This window comes from Buceros rhinoceros, unplaced genomic scaffold, assembly GCF_000710305.1.
Source record: "Buceros rhinoceros silvestris isolate BGI_N320 unplaced genomic scaffold, ASM71030v1 scaffold16352, whole genome shotgun sequence".
Taxonomy (NCBI): Eukaryota; Metazoa; Chordata; class Aves; order Bucerotiformes; family Bucerotidae; genus Buceros; species Buceros rhinoceros.
In genome coordinates this window covers 20,396-31,718 of record NW_010400838.1, presented here as the reverse complement: position 1 = coordinate 31,718, position 11,323 = coordinate 20,396, and the positions used below count along the sequence as shown (strand labels likewise).

The 11,323-nt window shown below is 44.4% G+C and overlaps 1 protein-coding gene across 1 annotated transcript in view; it reads left to right on the top strand.

Annotated features, from left to right (window-relative positions):
• Positions 1 to 8,582, top strand: part of HDX (highly divergent homeobox) — a 32,357-nt gene extending 23,775 nt beyond the window's left edge. The window contains exons 6-9 of the mRNA XM_010132057.1: positions 3,165 to 3,244; positions 5,349 to 5,432; positions 7,415 to 7,537; positions 8,114 to 8,582. Coding sequence (XP_010130359.1) covers positions 3,165 to 3,244; positions 5,349 to 5,432; positions 7,415 to 7,537; positions 8,114 to 8,239 — 413 coding nt within the window. The 3' untranslated portion in view covers positions 8,240 to 8,582. The remainder of the gene's footprint in view (positions 1 to 3,164; positions 3,245 to 5,348; positions 5,433 to 7,414; positions 7,538 to 8,113) is intronic.
• The last annotated feature ends 2,741 nt before the right edge of the window (positions 8,583 to 11,323 follow it).

Here is an 11,323-nt window from a genome sequence, read left to right as displayed (position 1 = left end):
TGTCTAACAGACCCGAGGTACCTACCTCGGCTGTACTGAAGGTACGGTTTGGTCTCTTCTACCTCTCTCTATGAATTTTGTTGGGTTTGGTACCACAGAGCATGCAGAAATCTTTTCTCCTTAGACCTCTGCTTGTGCCAGGTTCATCCAAAGTTAAATGACAAGCTCACGATTCACTGGTGCATCTGCGAGATGGACAGACAGTACCAATGTTTGAGTCCTGCCTCCCTGGGAAGCCAGGGTTAAAAACTGCTGTTAGCCGGCTGGTTTTGCGAGCCAGCTTCAATACCTGTTCCTGTACACCCCAATCACACCAACAGCTCTCAGCTAAAGAAGCACTGATGCGTGCGAACCTGCTCGCTGGGAGCTGACTAGAGCCGAGGACGTGCAGTTCTCCTGGTATTAAACTCACGCTGATGAGACGCGTTCAGAAGATACATTAGCTCCCACCTGGTGTTGAACTAAGAGAGCTTTGCGGTCTGTCAGAGCCTAGCAGAGCTTCTGCCATTGTGCCGTCTGTGCTGCCTGTCTCTGACAAGCAAATACAACCCAGCAGGGAAGATCGAAGTCAGTAGCTGGGGACTGCTCCGAGACCATCTGAACTGCCCATATGGGCAGCGCTGCGTTCTCAGGAAATTGCAGGGTCTTGAGTGATAAGTGTCTCAGACTGAATTCCCTTCTACTCCACCTGCCCGAACTGCCCGCCCACGTGAAATCGATCTCTCCCTTTCCCTCTTGTCCATTAGCGCTCTGGGCCTAGGGCAGATGAACTGCTGCTCAGCACATTCTCTGCCTTCACCAGCTCGACTAATTGCTCCCAGTGCTTCTGATTAGGAAAGATCAATAAAGCCTTTGCTCTCTAAACGGAAAGAAAGGCTGATCGAGTGCATGCTGCTGCAGCTTAATATGCCAGCCGTGATCTCGTCATTTTGTCTGAACAATTTAAAGGAAAGAACTAGAAAAATGGAGAACTGCTGGGAATGAATTTGTGATGGCCTTGTCATATTCTGCCGTAAAGAGAATAGATGATAAAGAAATGGGTCAAGTGATTGGAAGCCAAGTGAGATGCAGAATCTAAGAGTCCTTGATTTGCCTGCGGTGTGGAAGGGGCTGATTTAGTCAGATCTGCCTGAAAGAAAATAGTGTCAAGGGAAGAGTCTGAATTCTCTCTGCAGCTTGAAGTGAGGAATAACACGTTTATTGAACAAGGCTTTCATAAAACAAGATGAGGCTGTACTGTTAGAGCTTAAGGAAGTGCAAGGAAACTGTAGGATTTCCACAGCCCCAGGAATCCCACTTTCATTCCTTTATTCTCCCTCAAGAACTGTTTCTAGTCATTTCTCTGTTCAAAGGAGTAGATTTCACTGCTGCAGCTCAGCTTATTTTGAACTTGCTGGAAAATATTTCCACCAATAATCGTTTGTGTTACTCAGTCACAGATACATGATTGTTTTAACCTTTGAGAACTGTGACTCTGGGTCCTAATTTATAAAAACCCCAAAACTAGAACAACAAAAAGCCACTTTCAAAGACAGCAAAAAGATATTTTTAGTCATCTAATTGGAGTGAAAGTGTTGATGGCACTTGCTTTTAACATGGAGTATGGGGTTTGTTTTTATGAAAAAGGTGTACTCTGATGCAAAATTAAGCATTAAAGTTCTCGTAACACCTTCCCTTTTTAACTGTATGCTAATCGAATCCATACTTTGGGTAAATGAACACAGCTCTGCAGAGGCCGTTATAGCTGTGCCAGTTTATATGAGCTGAGGATGCATATTTAAAGAGTTGGGAGTGCTGTAGGGAGTTGCTTCAGTTGGCTGCTGAATCCAAGTGGTTACTATCAGGGCTAACGAGTGGCTGGTGCTTTATTCGGTGTCAGAGTCCCTGAGGTGCATGGTCAGTGACCTTCATTCCTCCAAGGGTGACAGTGGGGTTGTGTGTTGCTCCCTGGTTTACAGTTCTCCCATCTGAACCCGTTTGCTTTTGCTGCCAGCATAAATTTTCCTCTGAAGTTGTGACCACTGGCAGATTAAATCTGTTTGAAATAACTTCAAATAAAATTTGCTCAGTTTAGAGATATTTAACTAGAGAGAAGTTATTGAAATGATTAACTGTGTCTATGTGGTCTGGCCTAAATATTATCCCATCTTTGCAAGTGTTGGTAAATCCTGTTTCCCCTGTGACTGTGTGGAATTCTCATCATTATCTGCCCCCTTTCAGTACCCCACGGGGACGCTTGCTGCCCATTCTCTCACCACACCTCTTGTCCTCTTCAGCTGTGATAGCTGGGCTGCTGGAAGGCGAGCTCTGCCCTTCACAGCGCCCTGCGATTTCAGTTTAAGGGTCGTATTTCCAATTAACAGCCTAGCTGTTAATGGTACCGTTGAAGCTTTTTATCATAGCTGTCTTGCCTCTGGGTTTTATTTCCTGGTTTGCTGTTTCTATCAACCATTTTCTACTTAACAGTATTTCAATGTGGAGAATTAAAATAAATCTGAGAAACGTGCTTAGCCATAGGGATGAATAGGCTTATCATTCGTGGGTTTTTCACCCTGGCCATAGCTGGGGCTAATCTGGAATCACGAGACTCATCTAGAGCTTGTGGCTGAGATTTAAGATTAACATTTGCTCTGTTTTCAGGTGTGTTCTTCACTTATACATAAGAGAGCTGCTTAGGTTCAGTAGGAATAAACATTTGCCATACAAGAATGAGATAATCTGCTTGGTCAGGTTTTGATTCAAAACTAATTGGTGTCTGCAAGGAGGAGGTGGGATTCTGATATGTGCTCTATTTCAGGATTTTTCATGCAGTAATTTATTTTAATTTAAAGAAGAAAAAAGCTCTGTGGACCTCTGATGTGAAACTGTTCATCACTTATGAATATTCCAACCCGAACCTTAAAATATGAAGGTTTTGATATGTGGCAGGAGAGTAACTGATAGTTTTCCTGTGGTTTCAGGTAGCAGTTGGCATGACGTGGGCCTGAAATGCTTGTGATATGATGCCATTTTTGTAAGATATACAGTCTTTTTTATGAATAGACGTTAATAATATGACTTGGCTTTTGTATCTAGCAGATGTGACATATTTAGTGGTAAAGACTATTAATGTTCCTTCAGCATAAAATTTGAATGGAATCTGAACACCTTATTTATTTCTGCAGAAGAGACAAATGAAGCTCTTCAGAATGAAGAAATGGGTCACAAAGACGATGACCACAATCCAGTATCTGCTGACAACGTGGTATGTACACCTTTCCTTTTCCACTAGTGGGACCTCCTTAATCCTAACGGTGAGGCTGTTGTCCAACAGTAGTGTTCTTCACTAGGTAAAAACCTCAGTCAAGTGTGCGAAGAGTCCTTCCCAACTGGCTGAGCACTAAAAGGAAGTGAACTAAAACAGAGAGCGATGCCCATGCAGTAGATGGAACTCTATGGCTATTTCTGTATTGTAACAATCCAGTGTCGTTGTTATGGAGCACAAAGCACAATGCTTGGGGAGTCCTCTATAAGTACAGTAAACCAGGAAGAATAAAAAACTCAGAGTAGTAATTGAAAATGGTTTTCTGTAGCTTTAAGTCCTGTATCTCTAGTGCTTCCTCTCCATAGTCAGCCTTGAATATGTGAGATCAGAACTGGTCCCTCGCATCCCCTTGACAGGGCATTGTTCAGGTGTTTCATGTTATCTCACTTGTATTCACACTGAGTCAAACTCGGTTGTTCTTGCTGGGTTTAACTGACTGCAGTGCGACAAGGAAGGAAAGACAGAGGGAGGAGCCATGGCCAATAATGCCTGATATCCCTGTTGTTCAGCCTTCCTTCTCGCAAAGGAGAGCAAAGGGGAGGAGGAAAGGAGAGAAGACCCCAGTGATAGGGGAATTCTTACCTTAGAAGTTATCTGCAAGGGAACAGCGATGGTTCCAGTTCCCTACTGTGCTCTTCTTGCAGTCAGAGTAAACGACAGCAGCTCAGGACATGACAAGAACATCTGTGTTACGTTCATCACACAGAACCTGGGGCGGGGAAGGGAGCCGGGCAGTCCCATCCCTCTGGACATACATATGGAGGAGAGAACATTCTCTTTCTTTTGTTGATACATGATTATCTTTTGTGTAAGCTGAAATCCCACCGCTGTGTCTTCTGTGGTTGCTTGAATAGAAACAGCTGCCTTTTTCCTTTCTGTTTGCCTTACTGGCCTGCTGTGACCTTAGATAGGATCACTCTTGAGTTTACCACGGAGATGCAGAATGTAAAATGACAAAGCTAGAAGGTTTGCAGAGGTGATGTCCAAGAGACTCAGTTCTCCAGTCTACCTGAACTACAGTGTTATATAATTTGATATAATAAGAGGGGAAAAAAGAGTAGTTTTATCATAGTCTGTTCTGAAAACACTGTAACCAACTGTTTTAAATATATGCAGTTAAAATTGGACTAAGATACATTGGACTTCGGTAAGAGAGATGGTTTTCTCATTTGAAAGTCTAATCTGTTCTTTCCCCTCCTGTCTTAAAGTGTGTAATTATCAGAAAGACAGTGTGAATGTTTGGCATTTATTTAGAGACTCTTTCCTCAAGCTGAGTCAAAAAACAAAAATATTTGAATCACAGTGTTAGGCAGGGTATGCTATAGCAGCAGATCTTCGTGGCATTAAGCCTTCGAAATGTTATCACTTCAGCTGGGTTGTCAGACGCTGAAGCACAGAGAATGTGGTTTATCCTCCCTACCTTCAGTACATACTTGGGAGCCTGGTGGGTTCAGCTGGTGAGAGACTGTTAACCTCTCTCCAGGGATTTCTCCTGGGTCATTAGAAGGAAATTGCTGGGGACTGCTCTGCAAGCAGGGAGAAGACACACACATATGCTGCGGAGAATAAACCTTTTCCTGAATAACACCTCAAGAACCAACCAGTGAAGTGCATTGTGTCAGTGTGGGCCCTTGCCTACATAAATAAAAACAAAAAATCTCATAGGTGCACTAAAGATGTGTACGTTCGGAGTTTTCTCCTATTGAAATAACCTTTGAACGTCATTTTCTTACATCAGGTTTTCTGTTGGGAAGAAAAACCGAACATGCGGGTAGTTAATAATGTAAAAGTGAATCTTTTTGAACCTGAGGTACGACTGGAATGTATTTCTGAGTTCTCAGCAGCATTAAGCTTCAGTTGGATTCTTCCTGGCTCTGTGGCTGAGGTGCATGATTGCCATCTAATGGGGGCTACGTGATTCAGAATTACTCATGAGCGAGCAAAAGGTCCTGTTACCTGCATCCTTCTGTACCGGTTTGAGATGTGAGTTGTTGATTGTGTGTCTAATCTGGGTTTTTGGAGTTAACCTTTTCTTCTGTTTCAGAAAATAGAAATTATAGATGATGAAGAAAGTGATATGATAAGTAATTCTGAAGTGGATCAAATGAGTTCTCTTTTGGATTATAAGGTGAGTAATGAGGCTATGTGATGGTAAGCAGGACAGTCCACAGAATGTTCAGTCAGGTCTGTCTGTCAGGAGTTCAGCACAGGCCTGCGGGAGCCGGCGGTGCCTCTTCTTTCGCCATGGTACTGCACCTCATACCCTCAGTCGCATCTGCTCACCCCACTTACAGCCAGAGTACCCGTATTTCCACCCAGAGAGAGGCAGGAAATATCCGCTTTCCACAGAGCTGCACCATTGCTTTAGCTGTGGCCCTCTGCAGCGCCCACTACGTGTCCCAGACAAAGCATTTACTGAGCCTTTAAACCAGAACTCCCTTTCTGTGCACGAATTGTTTGCTGGAGAGCTGTGGCACACTTCTGCACGCAGCATGATGTGGCAGCTCTGGAAAGGGGCAGAACAGCCACAGTCCTCAAATAAAATGGGGGGATCTGAGAAGCCATTCTCGCAGCATAGTGCAGAGCGTGTCTGGAAGCAGTAGTGGTGGGAGGGGGGAAAAGCAGTGGCACAGCTGACAGCCGCTGTCTTCTGCCACATGGCAAAGGTTATACGTGTCTCACTGCTCCCCTAAGAGCTGCCACAGTTCTCTGTGCACTGAGCACGGTTTTACCCATGTAGCTGATTTTTTCCTTAGGAATCAGGTATGTTCTACCAGTGATAATCAATTACCAAAATAATAAATAGATCATCTTTCCAGAACAAAACCCGCTCCTTCGAGCAGTGTTTGCCTGGTGAGGGCAGTGGAGAATGAACATGGAGAGGGAATGACCTTTTCTTAATGCCACCTGTCACCGCAGCACAAGGCTGGTTGTGACAGCACGCCCTGCAGAACCCTGGCTGTTGGGTTGTTGTTTGACATCAGCGATTAGTCTGTGCTTTCTGCGTAAATCTGAATTCCTTCTCTGGGCAGGCAAAATCCGTCGCTAAATAGGCAACTTCCAAGTTCCCATCTGAAAGAAAAGCATTCAGCTAATTTTCCTCTGGCAGCCTCAAAAGTGCAGCCCAGATATTTCTCTCTTAGTCTCGGAGTTGTTTCCAAGCTGAGGCAGTATGACGAGCAGTGTTTTGACTGAAAAAATGTGAATTTGGGGGAAAATACTCAAAACAACCACCATTAGTAAAGGCTTGTTACAAACCCTCCAGTTCACCCCGTAGTCTCATGGTGCAACACTCAGCATGAATTACCTGTCCTCTCCTCATGGACTGGGCACCGCAGACCATTTCTGCGTGCGCGATGTTTCGTTATCCCTTATGGAGGACGCACGTTTGGTGCCACTACACAGACACCATTGGGAAAAACGTACCAGGACTCTGATCTCGAAAAGCCACCTGTTGGTTTAGGTTACGTGATCTTTGCAGAGGTCAATAACCAGGGAAAATTTATTTTAGCGCTACGCTGATAGATTCAGCGTTTGGATCTTGCGTATCAGTTTGTTGGTTTGAAGAATATTTGGAATAAACCGAAGTACTTCTCAAATCTGAATTTTTAATGAAGTTTTTCATTTTTATTTGCGGTGATTTGCAAGTGCAGTAACGTGTATTTATGCAAAGGTTGGGAAATGCCTTTTTCCCCACTTTATCCCCATTACTGATATTTGTCCATTTTGTAGCTATGTTCCTATTTATCCTGTAACCCGGGAGACCTTGGGGAGGTGGCCGAGCTGACACGTCAAACTCGGCTGCGCTCGGAGATTCTGTATTTTAATATCACCAGTGCTGCTTTAGAAGGGCTGTGTGAACTCTGGCCTAAGTCATGAACACTTCAGTGAGAGTCAGTAATTCTGATGTGCCTTGTCTGCAGGTCACACGGGGTGTCACATCCCTCTGAGGGATAACAAGGAGTGAAATGGCACATGCATCTGCAGGTTTAGTCTGAAAAATTCTTCAGAAATTATTACTCATTTTCACTGAAAATACTCGGTTTTAACACAAGTGTGTTGAGGTGTCACTAAGCAGATGGAGCTGTATTATGTAATTGTCCCCCCCAGAATGAAGAAGTCAGATTCATTGAGAACGAGTTGGAGAACCACAAACAGAAGTATTTTGAACTACAGACGTTTACTCGAAGTTTGATACTTGCTATTAAATCTGATGATAAAGAGCAGCAGCAGGTAAGGCCTGGGGCAGGTGTAATAGCAGAAGGTGTTTGTCATTTTGTGTCTGTCACTCCCTTGGTTACGTTCCGTAGGGCCCAGAGGCTCAGATCAGGATGAGGGCAGCGTTGTGCTGAACTTTGTATAGACAAAGAAAGGCTGAACTTTAAACAGAAGAAGGGTCTTGCACTCTGCACAAGCCATGACAGACAAAGAAGTGTGACTTTACAGAGCGACCACCAGTGCGTGCAGGGGATTTGATGCGAGATCTAGCAAGAAAAGCCATATTTCAGCAATTCCACTGCGCTGCATTTAATACATAACACTTCTTGTGGTGCTCGGTTGGATCATCTCTCGTATGTGCTTTATTTAGGAAGAGATTCTGTTGGTTTTTTTTTTCTTTTACCTTTAAGATAAATCGCCTCAGACAATGTTTTTCCTTTCAATAGCTATCAATACTGATCTCTTATTTTTTCCTTCCCCATCATCCAATACCAACACTGACTGAAAAGCTCAACAGTTTTTTCTCTGTATGTTTAAATTTTGAATGCTGACATAAAGCATAGACCTAATGCTATATTTCCTTACTTCCAGGCCCTGCTCTCAGACTTACCTCCCGATTTAGAAGAAATGGATTTCAATCACACATCGCCAGAGCCTGATGATACCTCATTCAGCTTGTCATCTCTATCGGAGAAAAATGCCTCAGACAGTTTGTGATTTATTTTTTGTAACTGACAACACAGAAACCCCACATAACGTGTAGGTTTCCAGAGAACGGCATTTTGCCATCCAGTGTTCCTCAGCCTGAAAGAGAAAGCCCGAGGTGGAGTCGACTTTCCTGAAGGATGCCTGTAGTACGTCATGGCTACAGTTTGCACTGTCAAGAAATTTTGAATGTTGGTTTTTGCTCAATGAAAGAAGCGTGTGAGGAAAGGTTTCACTGGTAGCAGTTTGGCCTTGGTTAGGATAACTTCTGGCTTCCCAGAATAAGTTTCTCTGTAGCAAAGTCTTTCTGAGCAGGGATCCAAGAGAGGAAAACAAATGGCCCGTTATACAGACACCTGATTCTTCAGAGTTGCTTGCTCACCAGACCTGTTTATTATTTTTTTCCCCATTTTTACTCAGGTAGGTGGACTGAAAATTGGGGATTCAAATAGAATAACGGGCTTCTTACGAGTTGTGCTTGAACCCTTTTGAAATGAAGCTGAAGTGGTTTTCATTTTGTGACTTCAGATTGTTGAATCTTCCGTTTTCTGACCAAAATAGCTGAAAAAACACAGAAAGGCTAACTGAAAAAAATTGAATTATCGTCAATAAATTATTAAAGAAGCAGTCAGAAGTGGTGTAACAAATGAGATGGAAGTGGGAAACCTGATAGCTGCAGAACGCAGCTTCCTGACCCTCTCCCAGCAGCAATGGGAGTAGATGTTTACACGATAGTTGAGGGGTTTCTGAATGTGTGTGTTTGTCACAGTCTGAATGCGAAAGGTCTCCCAGCAGCAATGGGAGTAGATGTTTACATGATAGTTGAGGGGTTTCTGAATGTGTTTGTTTGTCACAGTCTGAATGCTAAAGATCTGTCTTTCCACAAACTTGGCTTCATTTTATCACAGCTCCCGAGCTGTCATTGCAGCCTGAAAGGTACTCGAGTGTTCGGAACTGCGTTCTGCAGATCTTCTGCGTGTGGCCTGTCTGAAGGATGGGTTGGCAGCTGCCGGGTGCCGTTTCTGAGCTGTGAGCTTGCTGGCAGGCAGTGGGTAAAGGAACTGCTTCCTCCCGCACTGTCCTTGCCACTGAATCCCTTTACTCGTCTGTTGGGTGGATGTGCAGACACGTGCAGGTGCTTTGAGCAGGGCGGGCAGCTGCATGCCGCTGTTCCTGGTGCTCTCTAACTTCTCATCTGAATGTTCCTCAGCAAGCGCTTCTGAAACAGCCACCTTTGCAGCCTGGTGAGAAGCCTCGTCTTTCCATTTTATGCCAAATCATAATGTTCTCTGGTGAACCCTTATTCATGCAGTACAGTAAGTAATCCCCTTAATTTCAGTGGGAGGGCCAAGGTGCTGCTTAGGAAATCCAGAGTGTTGGGGAAATAACTCCTTTCTTTAATACTGGGATTAACTCATGATTTTAGGTTTTCCTCAGTTTGGTCTGTTCCTCCCTAATCACTACTACAGCTCTTTTTTCAGTAGCGGTAGTGAGCTCTGTTCTTTCAGGGCTTTTTCTGTTCTCTGTGTTGTCCTTGGGCATGGGGAGCTTTTAGCAATATTGAGAAGTGCCAGCTGCATAAAATAGAGGAGCAGTTTTAAAAGCAGTTTTAAAAATCAAAGCAAAACTTTCACAGTTGCGACTGCTGTACAATTCAGGTAGTTCCCAAAAGACCTCTTACCGTCTGTCCTATAGAGTAACCCCACAAAGCAAGGCCAGGCCTGTATCTGAGTGAGGGCATTAAAACTCGGAGTGGAATCTCTGGAGAGAGGGAGGGTCCTGTGTCCTTAGGGCTTTCCCCAGAGGTGGAGCGGTGGTTTAGACACGTGTTGGGATGACCACCAGTCTGAAATCCATCAAGGTTCGTGAGCAGACCACAGCACTAGCCTTCAAATGTAAGGCAGAGCTCAACTGGAATTCTGCTTACTCAGAAAATCACCTATGCAGGGTTTTCTGTACTGAGTAACAGCGTTTTCCATTCCCGTTCTCTCTTAATCAGAAATTGGTGCCACTGACAATGAAACCTCTTGTTTTCAGTGCGCTTTGCTGAAATTACCAAAAAACAGTCCTGTCATTTGACACGACTTGGAGCCAGTTTTCTTCCTTCTTCCACTGAAATTCTCAAGGCAAAAGGCAGGATACTCTCAGTGACAGTTCCTGATTTCACGGTTGATTAAGTCATCCACCTTTATACGGGGAAACTTCCACTGATGACTCCTATTTTGCTATGTCTTGCTCCGCTTTCCTATGCCAAACAAATCGAAGGAATTAATGTTGAATGAACTGCTACCAGAGCCCAGTAATCCTGTCAGTCCCTTTTCTCAGGGAAGCTGGAGTCCTCTTTAGGACATGCAGGTGAACCTCCTGCTGCACTCAGCGCCCACGACATCCCTCTGGGCATGTTGTTCTTTGGTCCTTTTCTCTTGTAGGGTGATGAGACACAGCACAGGGAGGCGGTCGTGTTTTCCTACCCTGAGACACTTGACAGTGTTACAGGATATTCAGGAGGAGGGAGTATAAATGCTGTTCCTGTATAACCAAACTCTGTAGAGGATAACACTGTACTCTTCTTCAGGGGGTGTTTTGCTGTCAGCATGTATTTCCTGCCAGGTATCAAACAAAAACCTTCATGATATGTTTCCTTTACTGGTATCTTAAATCATTGCAGCAAGGGTAGTTCTGCAGTACCGTGGCTGAAGAGCAGCTTGTGAGGTCCTGTAGCAATAACACTTGACCATCCTGGAGAGCCGTGAAGACACATACCTGAGCATCGCACTTCAAACCAGCGCTGCACGTGGGCTTTGTAACTTAGGGGGTCTTTCGGTTTGCTTGTGTCCCTAACGGACAACCTGACTTGGTCAGCTGGACCTTAGGACAGCAGGAGAGAACTGGGCGTATTCCCGTCCAGCTTCATTGTAGTAATTCTACCAACAAGCCTCTTCCTGACAGGCATCTGATACACACTTGCTGGGACATTCCTTTCCAGATGAAATTCTGACGGTTCTTGAGATGCTGGGAGATGCTGGGGCTGGCTCTGTGAGCCCATGGTGCGTTCGGGTTTGGTTTATGGTTATTTCCTGTTCATGGGATGGTGAC